At 42.4% G+C, this 24,608-nt stretch overlaps 2 protein-coding genes across 3 annotated transcripts; both read right to left on the bottom strand.

Annotated features, from left to right (window-relative positions):
* Positions 1 to 2,794: 2,794 nt before the first annotated feature.
* Positions 2,795 to 8,458, bottom strand: tdgf1 (teratocarcinoma-derived growth factor 1). Its single transcript, XM_079365007.1, has 6 exons — positions 8,269 to 8,458; positions 7,743 to 7,798; positions 7,195 to 7,404; positions 5,991 to 6,105; positions 5,782 to 5,891; positions 2,795 to 3,496 (listed from the first exon to the last, which is right to left on the bottom strand). Exons 1-6 carry the CDS (start codon positions 8,310 to 8,312, stop codon positions 3,393 to 3,395), a joined length of 639 nt encoding a protein of 212 aa, XP_079221133.1. The 5' UTR covers positions 8,313 to 8,458; the 3' UTR covers positions 2,795 to 3,392.
* Positions 8,459 to 12,209: 3,751 nt separating this feature from the next.
* Positions 12,210 to 23,133, bottom strand: LOC306837587 (uncharacterized protein). Of its 2 annotated transcripts, none has more exons than XM_079365322.1 (6): positions 23,017 to 23,133; positions 18,724 to 18,858; positions 17,387 to 17,810; positions 16,236 to 16,478; positions 15,808 to 16,148; positions 12,210 to 15,683 (listed from the first exon to the last, which is right to left on the bottom strand). In XM_079365322.1, the coding sequence occupies exons 2-6, from the start codon at positions 18,855 to 18,857 to the stop codon at positions 13,565 to 13,567; spliced, it is 3,261 nt and encodes a 1,086-aa protein (XP_079221448.1). In that variant the 5' UTR covers position 18,858; positions 23,017 to 23,133; the 3' UTR covers positions 12,210 to 13,564. The 2 variants fall into 2 exon arrangements, with proteins under 2 accessions (XP_079221448.1, XP_079221447.1); XM_079365321.1 differs by lacking the exon at positions 23,017 to 23,133 and adding an exon at positions 21,049 to 21,284.
* Between the last annotated feature and the right edge of the window lie 1,475 nt (positions 23,134 to 24,608).

The following is a 24,608-nucleotide window of genomic DNA, read 5'->3' as shown; positions in this document are numbered from 1 at the left end:
AGACTCCTGATTGGTTGCGGCTGCTCCAAAGACACTTTACAATTTCAAAGTTAAGGGACAACTTTACGGACTGATGTCAGCTCTGCTCGTCCATTTATATACAGTTTGCAGTTATCACTGTATATAAGCGAATGATACAGTCTGTTAAGGTGATGCAACTAGAGTCGCCTATATAACACAGTTCAGTAGAAGAGACAGGTTAATCCTCCTGAACCAGGACCTGCTCATCCAGGTAGATCAGATCCATCAGCTCGGCCTGTTTGTGGATTAAATGGCTCTAACTTAGCAAACTGACTCCAGTTTGTTTTAAACACCACCTGTGTTAAAAAAAAACAAAAAAAAACCTCAGAAGGTTAAAATCTGGCTTAATGTGAAAGCTGAAATCACTCGCTCACTTATTACTCTGATTGTATTGTTTAATGTGTTTTTTCACCTTATCAAAGACTTCACAGAACATATTGGTGGATCAAAATCTACCAAACGATGGAGGAAGTTAAGACGAAGTTTAAGGGTTGAAATCAGGTAAAAAAAAAAAAACTAAAAAAAACCTGACGCCTTGAGTTTGATTGAAACAACTTGTTTGTTAGGAAAATCTAAAAACGTTTGAGTTTCAGAAACTTTCAGCGTGGTCTCTCTGATCCCTGCTGTCACTTCCTGTCTCTCGTAGTTTGCAGATCTCACACTGATTTAAGAATCTAAAATCCTCCTCTCTGACCTGCAGCAGGTGGATGAAGCCCTCCTCTAAATGAAGGGATGTTTGGGGCTTTGATTTCTCTGCATTAGTTGTGATTATTGTTGAGTGAAACCCTGGAAACGTCTTCCTTCTATTCTAATCCTTTTTTAAATCCTTTTAAATCTGCTCCCGTCTCCTGCTGCTCCTCCTCCTTCAAACCCTTTCACCTCTCGTTCAGGAGATCAACCTCTCCTGACTCCTGCTGCTCCTCCTCCGCTCGGGCTCCACAAACCCCTCAAATCCTCTCCAAAGCCCTTTCACGTCTCTTCAGGAGATCTCCAAACACACTCGGGAACACTGAGCAGGATCAGACCACTTCCTCATGAGCTGCTGGTCCAATCAAAGAGACCTGAGAGCCAGTAAATCCACGAGCTCACATTTACGACACCTTTCAGAAACAAAACAAAAAAACATCTCTGACAAGAAGCTGTGGAGTTAAATCACATTTCCCCCTTATTCTTTATGGACGCCTTCTGTCCAATCAGAACACTCGCTTTAAACAAGTTGTCGCACCGGATTAGCTCGATGACAAAGGAGAGATTACAGTCTGATTATCTCCTTGTTACTTTTCATGTTGGTGTTTTGTTTCATCCTCTGCAGACAGACGACCAGAAAGTTACTCAGTAGGTTTAAGTTTTAGTGAGTTTTTTGCAGATTTTCCGGATTGAAGATTGTTTTGCGATGATGTTGATATGTGTCCGTTCTGTCAGAACCAACGGGACAATGCACGCTCGGTTTTCTCACAACACCAAGACATAACGTGTGATATTCAGCCAGGCGGGGAAAAGTGTGATATTTGTGGTTAAATAGGAAGTCAGTTTGGTGCACTTTGGCACCCTCTGAAGGTTTCTGAGTGTAACTGCAGCTTTCTGTTATGGCTCCTGCACTTCTGTTGGCAACAGAAGAGCAGTGTTGTTAGAAACCAAAGAAGAAACATGCATGACGTTTGTCAACATTTCTTCCACATGCTGCAGTCGACTGAAAAAACGAATATCCTGCCTCCTCCGTCTAGAAAAAAGAGAGATGAACACAATCTCTAATCTTTTTATTTCTATTTAAGTCTCTCAAGCTCCGACTGAACTCAATATAATTAGAAAAACCTTGTTGTCCTTCCGAGAATAGAAACATTGAATTAAAGTGGGGTTTTTTTTAAGATTGTTTGATTCCTGCCTGTTAATTTCGGCGCTGGGAGCCGTCAGACCGACAGGCTGCAGAGCGACAGCCGATGTGTTGGTTCAAGATAAGAAAGCAGCAGATAATGAATCCAAACATCTTCATTAAACTCTGAGATAAGAGACTGCAGACCTCCCCTTGAACGCCCCCTCAGATACGCCACACAAAGAGAGAGAGAGAGAGAGAGAGAGAGAGGGAGGGAGATTTAAAGGAACAATGTGCAACATTTTACTCGTGAATACTGCAGAAATCGAGAATATCCTCTGAGTCCTGATTGTCTACACTGAGGGAGAAGCTGGAGTCCCGCTGGCTGTGTTGTTGTCAGAGCTGTTTACACAGACGGGACGGCCGGCTCCTCCCCTTGTGTATACAAGCTGTTTTATTTAAGAAGAACATACTCACTGATTATTCGGATGATCACGGAAGAGTTTGTAGATCACGTTTCCTTCAATGTCAGTGTATGTGCAATGTGAGGCTACAAGCTAACTAAAGTGTGCTAACATTAGCATGCTAACACAGCAATGCAGGACACAGGTGATTGCCACTCGAGCAGAGGACGAGTTTTGTCTGTCTCTTGCGCTTCATGGTGCATTCACTCCTCCGTGCAAACGCAGAGGGGTCGGAGGTGCATCGATGGAGGAGAGCCGAGGCTTCATAGCAGAGGTGTCGTATCACCAAACAACAGTTTGTTTTGGTTCAGTGCTGGTGCTCAAGGGCGACTCCTACTGGACACAAATTCTTCCTTTAAGAGGAAGTGAAGGTTTGTTTTTTCTATTGTTGCATTGAAACAAAATGTCAGTGTGTTGAAAGGTTGTTTCATGACCTTTACACCCACTCTCATCATGTACATGTGAGTAATTTCTGTTTCTTACGACTCAAACACAAAACTTGTTCAACAGAGGATTTTAATCAATACAAATTCAATTCATGTTTGTATTCAATGGAATAAACGTCACAGCTGCTCATGGTTTGTGCAAAGAGACAAAAGACACGAGAAACTCTGCATCTTCTACAAACAAAAAAATCCATAAAGAACAACAAAAAGACACTTTGATAAAAATCTTATGTACACTTTCCTTCACATAGAACTTGTTCTTCATGACATCAGAGACGCACAGACGACCTTCCACTGGAAGGATAAGACAGAGACACGAAGAGTTTGGACCACAGAAGCTTCAGTTTCTGTTTAAAAGCTGATGTACATCAAGTTAAATACCCTGTTTGTTTTTTTCACAACAATAACTGGACCTAGATGTTTTTATTCTTATGAAATATTCAGCACATCATCATCAGAGTGGAGGCATAGATTTCAGTCATGAGATTTCCTGTTTCCCGTGCGTCAACATTTCTCTTCCATGCTGCAGAATCTGAACAAATATAATAAATATTTTCTAAAAACATTAAAAAGCTTTGAGTGTATTCGGAAAGTGATCTTCAGCACGATAAATGTTCGATGGTCCAACATGGCGCTTGTGAAGCAGAACCATCAGAGGAGGAAAGGAAGAAGAAGCAGCGACAGAGAGATGAAGCAGCTGCTTGGAATTGTCTTCACAGCTGATGATCGATACCAGCGCACCTCCTCAGAGTCGTCTGCAGAAAGACACAAACAGGAAACCTGTCAAAAACTGGCAAGCATGTTACACAAAATCCTCTTCACCATGTTTCTCTAACATGTGTCTCTAGTCCGTCTTCAAACCCTCCAATGATGAGAAAAGTCCATCATCTCCGTCGTCTGCCTGCTCCACTTTTAAGAAAATGTATGTTTGGAGATTTTCCCTTCATGACATCACAAAGGGCAGTAGCCCCTCCCCCAGGTGGGTGACACTCCCACAGCTAGGTGTTTGTTCTGCCCTCTGAGTCTGCCTTCTCACCGTAAACAATAGGACATGGAGCCAGAAAGCACCGAGTACACCCGTGCCCTTCCAGAGAGGGGGCGTGGCCAGACACTGCTCATTTACATATTTAAAGCTACAGACACAGAAACAGCCTGTTCTGAGCAGACACGTTTTAGGGAGCTCTAAGACTTATTCAAAGTGGTTGAAAAGGAGGAGAATGCATTTAAATTAACCAATAACTGTGTAGTGTCATTTTTTTCCCTGTTGTGTTTGCTGTATTTATCACACTGTTTGAATTTCACAACTTCATTTTGTACATTTGAGATGCCAATGATACATGACATACACAAGAGATGTGTGCAGTCTGCACCACTTTAAGGTTCTTTATCAGGACTCTTCTCTGAGGCTGTTCTTGTACTTCTTATCTAATCTAATCTTCACTTCCTGAGCGACATGTGTTCACTGTAAGGCAGCACTCATGGAAACACCATCAAACAGCAGCAGTAGTGGACAGTCATGAATACTTTAACCAGGAAGTTTAAATGTGACGTGAAACAGCTTAAAATGTTGTTGTATAATAAGGTAACCTCACTTTAAATGCTGTCTAATCAGTTGGGTTGTTTGAGAATCTTGGGGGAAGATAATGAATGTTGAAAAGTGATTTTAATAAAATAAAGGGTAGGAGAGTGTTATATTTGGGAATACCTGTGTTCACATACATATAAGTGAAAGGCTGGGGGCGTGGCCTGATACAGATTATTTGAAGGAAGAAGTGTGGTTCAATTAGAGTCTTCACAATCTTCGCTGCCCCCGACAGAAAGCTTGACAAAACACAAAACATACTGTTCCACACGTCCAATCGTGGTTTTTTGTTTTGAGGTCTCATTTGATCACGCAGGTTACAGAACTACGTCTGTGGAAACATCTTAAGAGTCCGGTGGTCTATTGGAGTCGTTTTGTATGCATGACCAAGATGAACATGTTATAAGTAGGTTAAATTGTCCTGACGTCTGTGGTCTCCCACGTTGTTTAAATCAGTAAGGAATTGAACATGTTCATGTGTGGAGCCGGGCTAAAATACGCTTAAGCCCAAAATCACACATGCGTTGGTGCAACACTTAGTCAGCCTCTCCAAAGACTGCAGATAAAACTCTGATTAGCACCTTGTAAAATCTGCACTTCCAAAAGCCAAGCCATCAGTTTCAGAAAGCTGCTCTTCTAAAATAACTTGACACTCTCCTACACTGGAGACCGTTTCAGACAAGTCTTGTGATGGGATACAGAAAATGTAAGATAAGGACCGATATCTGAAGGAAGAAGAAATGATGCACCTTCATATATAACCATCCAAAGTGGAGATTATTGCCGTAAACTTTCAAACATAAGTGGCTCCTAGTTTAAGGATCAGTTTTAGTTTTGCTTTAGCTTGAGGCCTAAATTAGAGACACATATGTTTTAGGTGTTAATTAATTTGCAGACCAAAAAATAACTTCAACATTTATAATTTAATCGTCTTTCCTATTTTCCCCGAGCACAAGTTGTGTTTGAAATGAACCAAAGAACTGTCTCGTTTTGATGCCAAATAAAGTCAGGGTTTTTTTTGTAAACTCAAGTACATAAAAGCTATTCATTGAAGTTTCATGGTGAGCACACTGTGAAGGAGAGACCCTTGAACTGCTAATGAGCGGAGGGGCTTCTGGGCCGTCGGACTCGGGGAGTCGTTCACACTCAGTGGGAGTAAATAGGGAGTGTCCGCTGGGTGTTTGCCTTCAAAGTAGAGAAAGTGTGAACGGCAGATTTTTAAATTAAAAAAAAAAAAAAGTCTGACTGCCAGGCGTCAACGGCTCCGCTGCAACTTTTCCATCTGTTCAACAACATGGCGCTCAGATTCTTCATTTTCACAGGACTCTGACTTTGACCACCGAGGGTTTTTTTTATTCTGTAAGACACCATCGTCCCCTTTGTGACCCACTGATCTACTGGAGGATGTGAAAGTGCCCCAGCAGATATGAAAAGATGTCGAGTGTGTTCAAACCTTACCACAGTTTTTGTGGAAGACGTGTGGGAAGCAGTGCAGGACGCCGTAACCACAGCGACAGTACGAGCATCCCTTCTGAACCCACTCGCCATGAGGGATCTGACCACAGTTCCTACAGACGGAATAAAAAGAGAAGACAAAATGTAAGCTCCATGTAAAGTGAAGACTTAGGGTTAGGGTTAGCTGTGTGCAGTGTTGTGTTTGCGTCTACCTGACGCGTTGGTCGTACTCGCAGCTCCTGCCCGTGAAGAACGGCGGACATGCACAGAAGCTGCCGAGGATGCAGGTTCCTCCGTTCTTACAGCAGCTCCGACTCTGCTCAGCACCTACGAGGGAACATGCAGACATTCCTTCAATAAGACAAATAAAGACACAAAAACAGACTCGATTCAGATGACTAAACGGGGCTTCTCTTCCTTTTTCTGTTAAGGCTTTAAGACCACATCAGACCAGCTGAAGACTCTGCAGGGCCCTCTACAGGGCCCTCAGACCTCAGGTTGAGCCCCTCTGTCTCTCTGTATCTGTGAGATAAAGCAGAGTCCCCATGTGGCGGCACATTCCTATCGTCCTCTGCTTCACATCGACAGACAAACACAGAGAGTCTGAACAAACGTGAAAGTAACAGAAAAACACTAAACGTGCCCGACGACAGACGGAAACATCCGAAGAATCTTCCTGCAGCTCAGTGAGGAATCATTTGGTCTCCCTCGTCTGTTTAAGTTAAAATAAGAAGAGCTACTGAAGCAGACATGAAGTTGGTAAAAGAGTTCCACCCTGTACGAGGAGTCATTTAAAAAGCTGCATTTTCATCCAGGCGGGGAAAAGTTTTATTTTCTCAAAATAAAAGCGTCAAGACTTGAAATATTTGATTCTTTACCAAAATAAATCAAACTTCTAAAACATTATGTTCTTAATTACACATCGTCTTTACTTTAACAGTTACTGTTTGTATGTCTGTAAAAGATAACGTTTTCTCTCTCTGGTCTTCATGTCATTGTTTCTCAAGACTAAAGTCAAATACAAACTGCACGTGAGATTGTCATATTCTGCATCTGTTTTACCAAGAAATGCATCTGAAAGGCTCAAAAGAATTTCAAGACTTTTTTCCCCTGTCTGAATCTTTGTGTGTCCTCCGTGTTCTCCTATTAATTTTGTGTGCTCAACATTACTTTGTTATGCTTTCATCTGAGTGTTGGGACAGTGGATAAAGCCCCCCCCCCATAACTCAAACCCTGAGCCGCCTCCATGGAGGATTATAGCCTCTGAACATGAGGCATGCACACTAACCACGAGGCTACTGCATGGCGTCCTCACTCAGCAAGCTTTTAAAGCATTTGTGAAAGGAGACATAGTTGAGACGTCTTGTGCCCAAACTATCCGAGTTTCTTTGAGTCAAACTTGTTTCCTGAACTTACTTCCAGTGAGGCCGATGAAAGGCAACACTGCGCTGGCGTCCCGGTGTTTACGGTCCCCGCCGTTCTGTGAGCCCACCTGGGTAAGATGCCCCAGAAAGTCCTGCGAGGGCTCCTGGGACTTCACCACCACAGAAGAAGAAGACGAGGAAGATACAGAGGGCGATGAAGAGGAAGAGGTCTCGCTTCTGTTGCACTCGTCTCCCTCACAGTCTGAAAAATAAAACAGAAAAAAAGGTCAGATGTTTCTAAAGCTACATTCCTGTATCACGCCTACTTTAAATAATGACATCTTTGTGTTAAATCCAGAACAGTTCAAATTAAACAACTATAATGAATAAAACTTGCTTCTTTACTAAGACGATGATGACTCAACAAATCCAAACATAAATGTAAATATGTGGTATTTTTCTAGGTGTAACAAGGTCACCGGAGTATTCAGTCCCACTTTCCCACTCAGTACATTTGAAACGATGCACAGTATGTGATCCTATCCAGTAAACACACATTATATTGATCACATACAGAGAAAGTGTTTATGATGCACAGACCTGCAGCAGGAGGAGCAGCAGCACACTGGAGACACATCACTGCACACAGCACAAACCTGCAAACAAACAACACAAATAAAGAGCTTGGTTAAAAAAAAGAACAGTGGATCCACTTAGAGCAGGGGTCTCCAAATAAGGGGCTCGCGAGCTACCGGCAGCTCGCGAGCCTTCAATAAGTAGCTCACCAAGCAAATCCAAAATATAAAGAAAGAAAAGAAAATTTAAGTATGAACAAAACCTCACTCATAGCGAACTGCGTCTACTGAACACAACTCTAAATCCATCTAACCAGACTACAATGCTCTGGTCGAAATGTCAGAAATGCCATAATATTAATATACACTATAAAACAAAACAAAAATAAGGGGAGTAGAAGCAGCTTGCAACTTGTTTTATTATTATTTATTTAATATTTTAATTAATATTAATAATTAATATTTAAGTAGCTCTCATTCTAAAAAAAAAAAATAAAGGTTGGAGATCACTAACTTAGAGTACATACAACAATGTTCATTTCTAGACTCACCTGAGCAGATTTGTCCAGGTCATTTCACCGGAGAGATGTTTCATTAAGGTCCAGAAATGTGGATTTGTGTGTTTCAAAAAAAAAAAAAAAAAAAACTAAACCAACTCAGTGAGTGTAAGTAATTAACTCAATTGAAAGTTGCTAAATCCAGTTAAGGGAGAATAATTCCAAGTTAAGGTTAAAAAAAACGGAGTTTGCTGCCTGGGGTAATTAAAAAAAGGAAAAAGTCCCGGTGACTCGGAAAAGATCCGCAAACTCCTCCTGAGTGGAGAGTAAGTCCAGCTGTGAGTGTGTTTTCCTCTCTCTCTGCAGCTCGTCGTTTCACTGCAGTGTGTGAGTCCTCCCGAGCAGTTTCTGCTCTCCAGGTGAATCTCGTGCAGGGGGAGGGGCTCTAGAGGCCACGCCCACTCAGGATCGCTCTCTGTTTCCGTCTGTCTGACGTTTTGAGTGTGTGTGGAATCAACAATCATGGAAACTGACCCGAATAAGAAAAAAAAGCTGGTTAATTGTGTTGTTGAAAATGACCTAATTGCTCCCTCCTTATGATGGAGCCCATTAATGATGTGTATTCTGACGTGTTGTTTTACACTTCTGACCTAGGCTGTAAAGAATTGATAAGTTTAGTATTAAAATCAGTTCAGTAGTTTGTTGACTTTTACATTGATATATTTCCCTTCTGTGATGTTTGTGGGATAAACCAGCGTGTTTATGAGAGAATAATCTAAATCATAGCATTAGAGAAAAGTTAGCACTGAGGTGTGGGTCTCTGTTTTGTTTGAGTCAGACTTTAAAGGTCACTGCAAAAAAAAACTGAGAGCAAAAGAGACATTTGAAAAAAAATGAGTCTGCAAAGTGTAGACACATTTTCAGTTGTTGTATCTAAATGTTTGAGTGTTGTGATTGCATATCTTTGGGGAACAGTCTTTACATTTCACTGCACATCTGAGCGTGGGACAAATTAACGTCTTGAAACTTAAGATGTACAGTCTCTCAGTCTCTTTTAACATTTCCTTTAAATAATATTTTAATATTCTCTTTGCTTGAATGTGAAAAACAAAATCCTCAGAAGTTTTTTCAGCAGAGAGAAGAAAGTCTCTTTCTTCTTTCCTTCATCCTCTCTTCCTTTTTCTCACCTCCCTCCCCCTCCCCCTGTCTCTCTCTTCATACACATGCATACAACCTCGCTCGCCCATCCAGCCCACCCTTCACATGTTAATGACTCAGCTTCGCCTCTTGGAGGAAGTCCATCTTTAACAAACAGAGCAGGTTCCTCCCTCTGGCCTGCAGACATCAGAACTTCTTTTTTTTTCACTTGAAGGGCAAATGAAGAGAAATACATGAAACACAACTTTCAGATATTTCTGCAGATGAGAATCATTTATTGAAACAACGGGAGTTAAACAAGAAAATCAGTGACAACATGTTTTAGTTCAGAGCATCATTTCCTGGAGACAAAGTTCGAAAAATATTTAAACAGGAAACTCAGAATCATTTAAGTCCCTTTTGAAAACTTTAAGAAGACGAGCGGTCACTTTTCTGAAAGGTTCGACGTTAGATCACAAACCTGACTGAGACACAAACATCTGCCGGCCCCTCACTTTGTTTGTTTACTTGAATGAGAGAATCTCCAGGTAATTAGCCGAGATAAGAGACTGTATAAAGGCCAACAGGCTCCACACATATTATAATAAATTATAATTATAATACATGCATTTCAGCTGGAGGAGAGCAAGCAGGGGATGAAATGGAGCAGAGGGTCGAGGACTCCAGCCTCTGGACATGAGGTGTGCAACATAACAGCAATCAGCACCCCATTTCATTAAAGGTACATTTCAACAAATATTAATGCAGGTTCAGAAATCACTGCAGAGAAAATCACCCTTTCCCCCCTCTCAGTTTTTATCATCTAATTTCCACTTGTGACTTCCTTGCACGTCTCGGTTTAATCATTGTTGTTCTGTGTTTGTGTGCTGCAAGTTAAATGCCACATAACCACCACATGCTGGTTTTTTTTCTTGGATAATGAGGCGTCTAGTGCGAGCAGTGGTTTCAATATTAGCGATGACGGCGGATTGTTTTTTTTACATTTCAATCTGTTTTATTAGTTTCTTCTTTCAGCCTTTTCAGGGTTTCTTTCTGACATTTTTTGAAGAATATTAGCTACAGAAAGTAAGTCAATGTGTTTGTAGACTATAAAGCTGAGCCTGCAACAGTTTCACTGAGATTTGAAGAAAGAAAGAATTTCCAGTTCAAGAGTTTAAATCTGTTCCCTTCAAATTTGCTCCTTGGATAAAAGCAGGACTCCACGTCCCCCTCCTCCCAGCTCTGGTTAATCTGCCTCTGCTGTGACCACAGAGAGACAATCAGAGGTGGAAATGGGTATTTTGTAATCTGCGCAGCATCACAATGCAGTCTGATCTCATGCTAATACACAGCAGGAGAGTCAGCAGCAGCAGGAGGGGGAGCCTGAAGTGAACACCGCAGATAATCAGCATGAGAATGATCTCAGAGCTCAGAGGGGAAGACGCAGATATATGAAGAGCGTCAGACTTTATCATTATAATAAGATGCAGACTCAATCACACACAGCTCTCCCCTTTAACTCAAACTGTATAAGGTCTGCATGTATCATTTAAAGTATAATCTCCAAACTGTCTGTAGGAAAACATCTTCTCATACGCAGCTTATTAAGACTCATTGATGAAGTCTGAATTAAGATTTTAGGAAATTAAATTCAACATATTGACTCTGTTTTTATCTTGCAACAAATGTCATTGAAGATGAATTGATTGCATTGCTGAAATAACCTCTTTGTGATAACCAGTTTGCAGCTCTGTGTCTCCCCCTGGTGGCCAATTTATTAAAAACATACAATATTAATTTGAGTCTATGCAAAACAAAACAAAAAGCTAAGAAAACAAAAAAAGAAGTTAATTGTTTGAACTTTTTTCAACTTCACAAAGGAAATTCACTCTTCTACCTCTTGTGCAATAATAATGTTATAAGATGTCATCGCCAGCTGATTTGATTTCATCTGCAATAATTGTTCAATAACATTTATTACATTTAGATATTTTTATATAAGTTAATTTTACTGTGTGATTTTTCTTTTGCTGTCCTGCTTTGCTGCTGTGACTCTGTAAATATTTGTGATATAAATAAAGGATTATTTTATCTCTTAAAGCCTCGCGCTTCCAGGAAACACCGACCTTCATCTCTGATTGTGTGATTTGTTCTGTAGTAACTGAAACGCTTCAACACTTTTTGGTTTTAAAGGTTGTATTCCTACAGCGGCTGGGAAGTGCAAAACAAAATGACTTATAGGGTGAAACAATTTTGCAACGCTTGAGACAATTTTACATTTTGAATTTTTTTTTACATTTTATAAAACAAGTGTTAAAGATGTGAAACACTTTTAGCAGTCCTCCAAAAAAGATCTGCAAACGAGCGAACGAGTCACTTCCTGCATTCGGTACGTTTCTCTTTCCGTCAAAATGGATGATCGGATGATCAAAGTGTTTCACACCGTGCAAATGTGTTTGGTCCTTTGTTAAAATGTTTTTGGTTTTATTCTTTAAAAATGTTTTTCAAAATGTAAACTTGTCTCAAGCTTTGTAAAAGAGTTTCACAGTCTGTTTTTGTTTGACTCCTAAATACTCAGCTTGACCTCTTAAAGCAACAGGAACACATGTGATTTATTGTTTCTTCACTGAAATGTAAAACCTCTGTTACAGTGATATGAGACGTTTTCTTTTTGTAATATTACCAACCCAAGCAGGCCCAGAGGACGCTAATGTTAGCCAGCGCTAACACTACTGATGAAATGTCCACAACCTGATTTAAATCGTGTCCTGAGGGTCCTTTCAGCAGGACATTTGGCTTCTTGGCCCTCAAACAATGAAAGTGTCACACAGAACAAGAAATCTACTTTTTAAGGTGAAACATTTTAATTGTGCAATTACATTTTATATTTATACATCTTTGCACAAACGCAGTAAAGACGCATTCATTCTGATCTGTGCGTCGTCTTTCTCTTTAACACCACAGTACATGACTTTTTCTCACATCAGGACCAATTCATCCTTCACATCCATCACGTCTCCTCGTGTTCATTTCCAGGTGCTTGATATTCCCGTACTGTCAGTGCATCAGGTCATCATTCAGTGTGTTCATTGTTGTTATATAAATGTTATTCAGCCGTCCATAAAACATCAGTCTCAGGTTGGGTTCTTCTTGCTTGTGTGTGTATGTTGTGTTTTACAGTATTTTACTGACACTGTAGAAGGAAACTCGTCTGCTTCAGCCTCCTCACAGACGTCAAAAACACTTCATAGGACTTCCACAGAGGGCGCCACAGGAACGAGTCGTAAAACCCGTCATGGGGTCGATCCTCATAAAGATCATGGACAGTGATGACTAGGACTGAGTCTCACTACTTTTTGTATGATTTCTTTCTTTTCTAGTGATACAAAAAAAACATCCCCATGTTGCTTCTTTATGTTGTGATACAGAAACAAGAAGAAAAACTGTATAAACAGGAAGTGTAAACATGTTTTATCAAAGGAGTGTTTGGGCTCAGGACGCTGGTTTTTAGATTCTTTGCAAACTAATTCAAGTTCAAAGTGAAGGAAACACAAATGTCCCTGAACAATTCTCAAACTCTCCAAGAGAGAAGTCTCTTTGTTCTACCTGAACAGCTGAGTATGAAATCTTCACAGTTTTAGACTTTCAGTCCCTGAAATAAGTTTTTTCACACATGAGCATTAAGGCGTGAGACCGTCCCGGTCAGACAGGAAGTGCACAGGAGGTGGACAGGAAGTGGATGGGAGGAAACACAGAATGACACTGAAGTGCCGGAAAAAAGTCCGCTATCAGTGCCATGTGCAGGAGTGCAGGTGACAGAATCACTGAGCTGAGATGAAGAGGTAACATGATGCAGCTGTTTGCTTCGCCCGCCCCCCCTCTCTCTCTCTCCTGCTGCCTTCTCCCATCAGCTCACTGAGACTTCAATGTGCAAATAACATCAAACTGCTTTGTCACATACGTACACTAAAATCATTTACAAAGTTGTCCACCTCCTACTCTTTGACTTTTTTTTTTCACCTGGGGGAGGGGCTACTGCCCTTTGTGATGTCATGAAGGGAAAATCTCCAAACGGCCTGTTTGAGCACTGAAAAAGAGGAGCAGGAAGAAGACGGAGAGGATGGACTTTTGTCATCATTTGGGGGGTTTGAAGACGGATTAGAGACACAGTTCCTTTTTCTGACAACGTGCTTCTTTAGCTCCCAAAATCATTTCAATTTTCATCCTCCTCCTCTTCTTCATCTTCCTCCTCCTCTTCTTCATCTTCCTCCTCCTCCTCCTCCTCGTCTTCTCCCACAGTGTCCTCACTCTTTGTTGCTTTAGAGTTCATCCTCCAGCTGAGAGTCCAATCCTTCTTCCACGTTCCCTCCTCCTCCTCTTCCTCCTCCTCCTCCTCTTCACGCATCAGTCGGGAGAATCTTGGACTCCGGTTCTCGGTGGAGAAACAAACCACTTTATCGTGGGCCGGTTTCTTCCAGCGACAAATCCTCCACGACTCCTTCCAAGCACGCCACTCCTCCACCTCGTCCTCTTCCTCCTCCTCCTCGTCTTCCTCACTGGGATCTCCTGATCTGTGAGCCACCGCCACCATCCACGACTGCTTCCAGGAGGAGAAGGAGGCGTGGACTTTGTGGAACTGCAGATGTAGCGGGACGTTCGCTTTGCGCTTCTTTCCTTTCTTTCTTCCACTCTTGTCCTCGTCTTTCCCGTCTGCTGTCACGCGGCTGTCGACTTCTGTCTTGACCTTCATCAGATCCTCAAGATGTTTCAAGTCTTCCTCCTCCTCCTCCTCTTCTCCATCTTCCTCCTCCTCCTTGTCCTCCTTCCCGACCTCCACTTTTCCATCCTCCTCGTCCTTATTGTCTTTTTCATTTTCCTTTTCGTCCTCCTTCTCCTCATCCACATCGTTGTTGTCTTCTTCGTTCTCCTCATCTTCATCTTCTTCATCTTCCTCCTCATCCTCATCATCTTTATTATCTTCTTTACATTTATTGTCAATTTTAGACTCATTGTCCACTTTGTCCTCCTTCTCCTCGTTGTCTTCTTCTGTTTCCTCCTGTTCTTTCTCATCATCTTCCTCGTCCTCATCTGCTTCTTCATCCTCCTCCTCATCTTCTTCTTTGTGCTCATCCTCCTGCTCTTCTTCCTTCACGTCAGAGTCTTCCTCTTCTTCATCCTTCTCCTCCGATAAAATGTTCTCCTTGATTCGATCTTTTTCTTTGTCCTCCGTCTCTTCCTCTTCCTCATCAGCCTCTTTGTCCTCCGACTCTTCCTCTTCCTCATCAGCCTCTTTGTCCTCCGACTCTTCCTCTTCCTCATCAGCGTCTTTGTCCTCCGTCTCTTCCTCATCAGCCTCTTTGTCCTCCGCCTCCCTTTCCTCTTCATCCATCTTGCCTTTTTCCTCCTCCTCTATGTCTTCCTCTTCCTCTTGTTCTTCTGCTGCTGTGTGCATTCCTTTAATTTCCTCCTCCACATCTACGAACTCTTCATCCTCCTCCTCTTCCTCTTCATCCTCCTCACCGTTTGGATTTATGTTTTTGTCTTCCTCTTCCTCCTTGTTATCTTGTTTAACCATCTTGTCTTTACACTCCGGTGCTTCTTTAAACTCCTCCTCCTCCTCCTCTTCCTCATTTTCCTCCCTCTCTTCTTCATGTCCTGCATCATGGTCTTCCTCCTTTTGTACTTCATTGACCTTCTCTTTACTGCTGCTGCCTTCTTCTTCTTCATCCTCCTCTTCTTCTTCCTCATTTTCCTCCCTCTCGTTTTCATGTCCAGCATCACACTCTTCCTCTTTTTGTCCTTCATTGTCCTCCTCTTTACTGTTTCCTTCATCTTCTTCCTCCTCCTCATTTTCCTCGTCCTCATCTACTCCTTCATCCTCCTCCTCCTCTTCCTCCATGTCGTCCTCTTCCTCTTCATCCTTTTTGGTCATTTCGTTGTCTTCCTTGATCTTCTGTTTTTCTACGTCTCTCTCTTTGTTGTCCATTTCTGTGTCCTTCTCGATATCAGCAACATCCTCCTCCTCCTCCTCTTCCTCCTCAGCCACTCCTTCATCCTCCTCATTGTCAACTCCATCCACCTCCTCCTCCTCCTCTTCTTCAACGTTCCTCTCATCTTCATCCTCCTCCTCTTCCTCCTCCTCATCTGTTTCATCAGACTCCACCTCCTGGAGTGGGATCCATCGTTTCGGGCTCCTCCAGGCCTCCTTCCATTCTGTCCCGTCTGTGACCTCCTCGTCCAGCCGCGCCGTCAGAAGGACGTTCTTGCTCTTCTGTTTAGCCGTTAGCATGGAGCTGTGTCGATGGTGGGACGCCAGGGACGCCTCACACCACCTAACAAACACCAGACAATCACAGTTTATGTTTTGCTGTGAGATGCTGAATTCACATCGGCACAGTTTGGCAGATGATTGTTTTGCTGCGTCGTGAAAATCTGAGTGCGAGTGTGCTGACCCACCTGAACTGCTGCTCATATCTCCAGCAGGAGCTCCAGCTCTTCTGACGCTCGTCGGCCTCCAGCGGAGGAGCCGCAGAGATCAGCCAGGAGTCGCTCCACCCGGGCATGAACACCTCGTTTATCCTCGTCATCGTCGTCGTCGTCGTGGCGTCAGAGCTGGAGGACAAAGCGTCGTCCTCGTCGCCAGTGACGTCCTCGTACTCGTCCTCGTACTCGTACTCTGACTCTTCGTCTGTCTCTTCGTCTGATTCAGACTCTGCCTCCTCGTCTTCAATCAGGTACTCTGTTTCAAACTTGGCTTCTGAAAGTTTCCATGAATCCTCCCAGTCTTCTAATTCCTCCTGTTTGACAATCACAAACCGAATGTGATCATTAACTGTGTTCATTTTTAATATCTCAAAAATAACAAGAAAAGAACATTTCCTCACCTCTTCCTCGAGTCGCTGTAGATCTTCAGTCTTGTCGCTGAGTTCTTGTTCGTACTCCGGCCAGCCTTCATCCCATTCAGGCTTGTACTGTCTGAAAGGAAAGTTCATGATCTTCCAGGTACCAGCCCAGCGAGGAAGCGAGTAGGCCCCCGTCTCAGCTTTCCCAACACATTTTCTGTCGTACAAAACGTCCCACTGGAACGGTTTCTCCTCGGCGAGCTCCAGCTGTGCAGGACTCTTCACCTGGAAACAACAACAGCAATTAAAAGAGGATTCTCACCTTTCAATCCGTCCCACAGCCTGGCGAGAGAAAGCGAAGGGGTTGATTCAGCTTGAGATGCACAACAGGTGATAAAAAGCTGTTTTACCCTTTACAGATATTTAGAGCTTGTTACGTCTCGTCTGCTGTGTGTCATGGAGGCTGAACAGTGAGAACAGTTCAGTCCTCGATCCACCATCTGAGGTGGCATCAAGGGAGACTGATAACTGGACTTGAGCTTCTGACACCTTCACAGAGGCTGCAGTGTGAAGAGGGAACTAATCTGCTCTGATAAAGCAGGAGCTGGGGATCGAACCCCCGACCTTCCAGTTGAGAGATGACTGACTCTACCGCTGAGCCACAGCAGCTCCGATGCCTCTCTGCAGCGCTGTGTGTGTGTGCAGGCCTGATTGTGTTGCATGCCACACACACACATTAATGCTACAGTGTGTAAGGATGATGGTGTTTTGGGGGAATAACTCTGTGATGGTGTTAAAGAATCACACTGTGGAGTGAATCTGGTTCACTGCAGCCATGTGAACCCAAAGCACACACGACAGAGGTCAACGTTTTGTTGTGATGCACATTTCAAAAGAAAAACAAAATGTGCTTCGTCAGCTCTTTGTGTGTGTGCAAGATGAAAGACCAACAACTTTAAAGTGCAACTTCTGCAGAATAAACTCTGAAGAGTCATTTGATCAATTAACCTTCTGTGAAAGGACAATCTTCATTTAGTGCTCTGCAAATATCACAAATAGGTTCAGTTCTAACGTTCATGGTCATTAAACAGGTCACAATAAACACTTAAGTCTCTCTCGTTCCCTGGATCGGAAACATCCGGGACCAAAACGTTTGAGCGACACAACATGACATGAAAAGACAGTTTGAGTACCTGTTTCCAGGAGTGACTCCAGTTCTCAGCAGGACTCGTCCACTCCTCCTCTGATGGATACTCCTTGGCTTTGTACTCTCTGTTTTGAAACAGCTCTATGGTTGTAAATCCTGGGATTCTGGCTTTCAGCTCTTTAGCCTTCAGGTAAAGATACTTCGGAGGCTTCAGACTCATCCAGGAATCTTTCCAGCACAGTCGGAACACGTCCACCACCACTTTCCGTTTTTGCACTTTTGGTCTGGGCGGAGCTTCTTTCTTTGGAGGAGGCGAAGGAGGGGGAGGCTCAGGTTTGGTTTTGGGAGGCGGAGGGACGACTTTGAATTTTATTTTTGGCTTGTTATCGTCTTCATTCTGCCCGCTGGTGACCTTCTTGAAATCTCCGCCGGCAACAATCGACCAATGATAGTTCCACTTTGAGCCAGCTCTGCAGATTTAAAAACAAAACGTAGATCGACTAAAGTCAGACCGAGAGGACAAAGCTGGAATGACAGTAATCAAATCAAACTTTTCGGAGTAGAGGTTTTATCAGTTTTATCAATATTACATGAAGGACTATTAGGATTTTACATTTTTTGTAAACCTTTGCAGCTTTCCTACCAACACAACTTACATTTATCTTTCCCAGTTTAGAGCTGTACAAGCTGCACAGGACAGGACGGCTGCTGTGATATCTGAACACAGAACCGTCACTGGTGCTCAGTGTGAGATGGAGCTCTGACTACTGTGCATATTGACCGTGAAGAATGCTTTCCTGTAGTTTAAACGGTTCGAACTTCAAATCCTAAAAAGTTACCGCTTCACGTAGCCTTCTTTGAGACGAAGAATGTGCAAAACAAACTGCAGCGAGACACCTCCAACCTGCCTTATTGCAGGCTGCGGATAAAACTGTCCTTTACTCGAGCTGCACTTGTCTGAGGCCTGCATCGTTGTGTTAGCAGGTGAACATTAGCACAATTCAGTTAGCTCGTAGCTTCCATAGTTGCATGTAAATTAACACTGAAGGACCATGATCTGAAAACACTTATGTGATATTTAAATGAGCAGTGAGTATGTTCTTCTTCTTGTTTGTAGTCTTTGACTAAAACAGCTTTTATACACAAGGGGAGGAGCCGGCCGTCCCGTCCATGTAAACACAGCTCTGTCAACAACACAGCCAGCGGGACTCCAGCTTCCCCCTCACTGTAGACAGTCATGACGCACACACATTTACAGAAGCTATACATACTTGATTTCTGATATATTTATGTGTAATCAATGTCAATAATATTTCAGAAAATATCCCAAAACCTTTCACTGAATTCATCTCCATTTCTGATTGGCTCTGATGTGATTCTTACATTTTGTTGGTACTCTTTTTCTTCCAGTCAGCATCTTGTTTGTTCTGGTCTGCTACGTTCTGCGCGATCTTCTCCCATTGGTCCCTTAGCGGCCCGTTACTGAATGCCCTCCCCTCCTGCTTCTTTGACAACATCCTGTCGCATAGGAGACATAAAAACAACAAAGCACTGAACAAAAGACACAGGCATTCGTGCATCATATTCCCCAAATTACATACACACACACACACACACACACACACACACACACACACACACACACACACACACACACACACACACACACACACACACACACGTCATAAAAAACAAGGATCAGCATCATCACTGAACATTATCAGGTATTATTTCCTCGTACTGGTTTGTCTGTGACTTCTATTTATTCCAGTTTTATTTGAGTTATTCTGTTTCCTAAATAATGTGGACTTTCTCCAAGGACTCGTCTTGGCTCATGAGCACTTTTACAGTAGGAAGGACTTATTCACCAGGGCCTTCATGCTTGAAGAGGACTACATTTTGGAGAAGCCTTTTTGAAAGCAAACTCAACAGGCGCCATTTAAAAACCAAATGATGGAATTAGTCAAACAGCTATGCACTCCTGACAATTTGGAGAGAATTTCAGGAGCGCTTCCCCTGAAATCCGCCTGATCTGTTTGTTCACACATGCACCTCACAGTCTGAGGTCAAAAACATTTTCCAAGTGTTTGTTTTCCACAGGACAGTGTACAGAGACAGCAATGAGGAAGAGAGAGAGCAGGAAAGGAAAGGAGCCACAGCTCGGATTCGAATGAACATCATTTTGAGCTTTTTAAAGGCTGCGTATAGACATGCTATAAAATCCCTGTTATAGAGGAGTGTGTGTAACATAAAGCTCACACACTTTAATCCCCGTCTGTCTACAGGATCCTCTGCAGGACTTAACACAGTCTGGGCTGATAAATGAGGCAGATTTAATGATAAGCTAAAATAGGGAGGTGAGCTCACACATGATGATATTAAAGAAGTCCCTGATGAAAACTGGTCAGAGACCCTCTGACTCTCTCCCTCTGAGGTTCTCTTACCATAAATACAGAAGGATTGAAAGTGACCCTATCATGCGAGTATGTTCTCTTCAGCAGAGATTTCTTTCTAACAACATAAGCAGACACATTAATGTTCAGATTTCTGCTTGTCCATTAAACATTGATTTGGCCGTGCATTTATGAGCAGAGTAAAGCAGCGTTAACAGTTGAGGTCCTGGAAGCTGTGAGAAGTTTGGAAACTTGCATAATGTCGTCCTAAAATAGAAGTTTCCATCGTGATGCGTGCTTACTTCTCTCTATTGTCCCCGTTGCATTCTCGACATGAGCACATTCTCGCTCGCAGCTCGTCTATACGATAGCTCAAGGCTTCGACATTTAACGCTGCAGGAATCGTTGGAGAGAAGTTTTTGGACACCTCTTGCTCTTGGTGCGGTGCTGATTAAGGGAGACGAAATGGGGCTTTGACCCAGAACTCCTAGAAACGGACTCATCATAAAGTTGTAGCAGATGCTTCTATCCAAAGAGAGAGTAAGTACAACACAAGAAAATGCAAGTGCAAACGAAGAAGTCTGATTGCTGACAGGAAGTGATCAGAGACCAGCAAAACCATCCTGAAATCATCATTATCAAACAAAACTCTCATCAACAATACTGTTAAAGTCGTAGGTAATAATGAAAGAGCTGGGTCTTTAGCTTTTTATTAAAGGTGCAAAGAGACTCTGCAGATCGAATGGAGTTTGGAGGTTCATTCCACCACCAGGGGGCGACAGTCTGAGGACCCTGTTGTGAAGATTGGATCAGATGCCTGTCATTGGCAGAGCGAAGTGGGCGGGAGGGAGTGCAGACAGTTATGTCAACAGTTAAACCAGATGTTGGACGTCGACTGGGAAATTCACAAAACTGATCAGCTGAGAAAATACCGCCAGTATGTTCCTTCAGCTCTCCGGTAGCACTGAAAGCACTGTCTTGGATATAATATATCTTTTTACGAGTAGGCTCTCTTTTCATCGGGGTTCATTCAACACGACTTCCTGAACACAACCATTTCTCCTCTGTAGTAGAAAACATACTTTTTGTACCACTAACATTATCGACTACGCTCTGCTTTTGTCTGCCCTTCTGCAAATGATATAGGACCTTCCTGTTAGCCTATAGCCTTAGCTTAAGTGACACAAAGACTGCTGTCAGCTCCATCAAGACTAAAACAAAAACACTCAAGTCAAACCACAAAACTTCTCTGAAATATTAGGCTGAATTTTTGAAATACACATTTTGTTAAACAAGAAAACCTCCCCTGACTCACCTTGAGTCTTTCTGTCTCTCTCACAGACTGCCTGGGCGTCTCTTTACATCCAGTAACACGCAGGTGAAGCCCAGCGTCTGTCCACGTTCTGCCGGTCTCTATCTCTGGACAGGTCACTCTCTTATCTTTGTATTATTGAAGAAGGCACCAGTCTGTGTCTCTGCTTGTCTTCTGTCTGTCTTGAGTCTGTTTGTGCAGTCACACTTTAGAGCTTACACAGTCTGTTGTGTATGTCTGCTCTGTGGTAAGGCTTCCCCTCTTTGCTATTTTTACATCATACGTTAACAGATCCAGAGCTGCAGACTCTAAATTTAGTGTCAACTGAGGCAACGAGGGGAGCAGCCAGCAGCCTGGTAGTGCAGAGAAGTTTCTTTAATTAAATAAAACACTTATGTGAAATGGATCTTTATTCAACAGGTGTGAAAAAACAAACAAACAAGACAGGTCTTAGCATGTCTGAGCCAATCAGAAACCAGGACTGTGTGCTAACCAGAGTCATGCTACATACTAAAACACAGACCTGCCCCCCCCCCTCCCCTCCCTGTTGGAGAGCTGCCAGGCATTGTGAGGGCTGTCAGGCAGCTCTGGGTTTAGAGTTTCAAGGCTCCTGTGGTCTCCAAACTTTAAGTGCTACGTCACACGCATGCACACTATTAACTTTCTAAAATATGACTCTGTTGAAGGCCATTCTGTAGGAGAAAAGATGAATAAAACATTTGCTTCCAGTGGTAAACATCTTCGCTTCAGCACTGTTGTGGGCTCAACCAGCAGCAAACAGGAATGTGTTTGACCACAAACCAGTAAACTGATACATAAGACTGAGTGCTCGAATGTAAATAAAACTCTCCTTGTCGAGAAATTGAACAAGTGTGTAAGAGAGGTTACTAAGCTGTGTGCAATATGTGCAGAGGGTTTGGTTCTCACTTCTAAATGTCCAAAGAGAGACGTCAACTTAACTCTAAAGCCCGATTCACACATGAGCTGCACTCCCTTAAAATGCTCAAAATGTTTGCTGCCACGCCAGTCAATCATTGTGCTTCCACAGCAGCAGCACTATTAGATGTTGGACAGGACAGCTGAAGAGAGACAGGAAATGTTGGGAGCAGAGAGTGAGGGGAAGACATGAAGTAAAGGGCCAAGAACAGATTTGAACCCAACAAAGGTTAATGCCTTTGTACATGGAGAGTGTGCAATAACCGCTAGGCCATTGAAATGTAAAAACACCCAGATAATGCTTTATTGAAATATGCAGCTCATATTTTCCAGCTTCTATTTTCCTCCTCACTCTTTGGGATACTATTTATGACCGTTGGCGTCCAGACAAATGAAGCTTGTAAACAAGTCTTTCTTCACAACCAGGAGACGTGATATCTAAAGCTTCATCGCAGAGTGACTAAGCAGGATAAACTGTTTTTGTAAATCATCTATGTGTCAATGCAGGACACACCCGAACCCGAGCCCAGCTGATTTCACCTTGATCGATGATGCAAGATCACAACACCAACACTTCTTATGACTTCAGGTGTAAAACTGCTGGTTGGCTGGTAGTTTGAATAAATGTGGTGAATCGGCAGGCGAGCGATACGATTTGTGGCAATAAAGGGGCTTTGACTTTAGTCAGAGTATTGTCCAACACATTTTCCGATGGCCTTCACTGTGAAAACAGGAAAACAGTCATTGGAGAATAAAAAAAAAAATACTTTGATGCAATCCTAGATCCCATCTGTGATCATCTGACGCCCATTTACCACATAACAACTTCTAACAAATACAGTTAACAATCCTTATAGACTTTATTGACCTCTCAACAACAAATCTAATCTGAAATTGAAACGTGATCTTTAATCCAAAGCAACACACAGAATAGGAGGTCTTGATCATGAACTGCTGGCTAAACCTGAAGCCTAAAAAGTTGTCTCTAACATGACAAGACAATAACAGCTGTTTTCTGACAATGGTTTTACTCACCACAATAACTGGAACAGTTTTCACATGGCTGAATTTTCTATCTATTTCGTTGCTGTAGGACCCATGTGCAGAAAACAAAATATTTATTAAACAGAAACAAAACTTACTTAAACAATAAATTCAAAATGTCCAAAAAACAAAAGAAAACAAAAAAAAAACAAGGTAATCCACCGGAGCAGGAAGACAAACCACTTACCACACCAACAGACTACAAAGCACAATGAACCGACATGGAGGGGAACAAAGATAGAGGCTAAATAGACGTGAGGTAATTACACACAGGTGAGACTAATGACACAGGTGAGGACAATCAGGACAATCAGACAGGAGGGAAACACAAGGAACAAAGAACACAAGACCAGAACACTTGAGGACAAGTACAAAGTAAAACCCAACAATGACAACACCACCTAAACCAGATATTACAAAATAAAAGTGGAAAAACTAAAGACTAGACTTAAAACACAACACAAGAAATAAACTTACAGGCAACACAGGAGGACACAGGGAAACACACTAAAGACTAAAGTAAACACAAGACTATGAAACATTAAAACACACAAGGGAAACAATCAACACGAGGAAACAAACAGAACACTGAGGAAAGCAAGAAAACTAAAACAAGAGGAAACACAGAACCAAACCATGACAAGAGGTTTCTGATTTTGAGTTTAATGGAAGTATTAATCAGCCTGTTATTGGTAAATCATGATTATGGCTGGTACAGTCGAGACAAAAAAGTCAACTTTGGTGGAGATCATGGCCAGAAGACATTTCAGACTTTGGACCAGTAAAAGTTGGATTGTCTCAGTTCGTTTGATTCAGAAAAGATTGTTAGCTGTGGTTGCATGCAAAAGAGATAACACTGTTAAAATACTGCCAATGATAGCTGGGAGGTCATTACGGTGGATTGAATTCTGCCTGTGTTTGTTCTCTATATGGACTTTTTCTGCATACATAAAATCCTGCTGATATGTGAATGGTCAAAACTACTCTGACAACAACACAGGTTGGAAACAGAACACTTCTCATACCAGAGTCCAGTCCCCTAATATGTACACAGACTCTGCTTTTTAATGTAGAATCTGTGAGTAGAGATTACGCTCAGTTCATTCTTTACACCTACTAAAGCAAGAGGCCTGTTACTGACGAGTTATTTTTCATGGGTCATTTTTCTGTGAGGTCACAGAGCAGCAGGAGACCCTTCCACCTGAAACAGGATCCTCTGGTCATCTTGCTGCAGAAAAACTGCAGTCGCTCATTTGAGCTGAAGACCAGGCAGGTCTCGACCGGCCTTTACTGCTATATTGCTACAACAAGCGCTCTGAGTTTATAATCAAGGACCCATTGTGAAAATGATATAAGGTACTAATTAATAATATGCGTAAGGATTTAATAAATACATCTACTGTACACTTTATTTTGTCATTTTATAAATCAAGAAAGTCCTTTTCAAACCCAGTGTCCACACCAGCATCCTTTTCTAAATCAGTCCTGGTGTTGATTTATGGAGTTTCCAGTTTCATTCTGTCAGGAGCTACTTACACCCGTTCAGACCTTTTGTTACCGGACAGTTTGACGAAGTTGCTCCA

Source organism: Symphodus melops, assembly GCF_947650265.1.
Source record: "Symphodus melops genome assembly, chromosome: 16".
Taxonomy (NCBI): domain Eukaryota; kingdom Metazoa; phylum Chordata; class Actinopteri; order Labriformes; family Labridae; genus Symphodus; species Symphodus melops.
The sequence above is the reverse complement of the archived record's forward strand: the minus strand, read 5'-3'. Positions and strand labels throughout refer to the sequence as shown.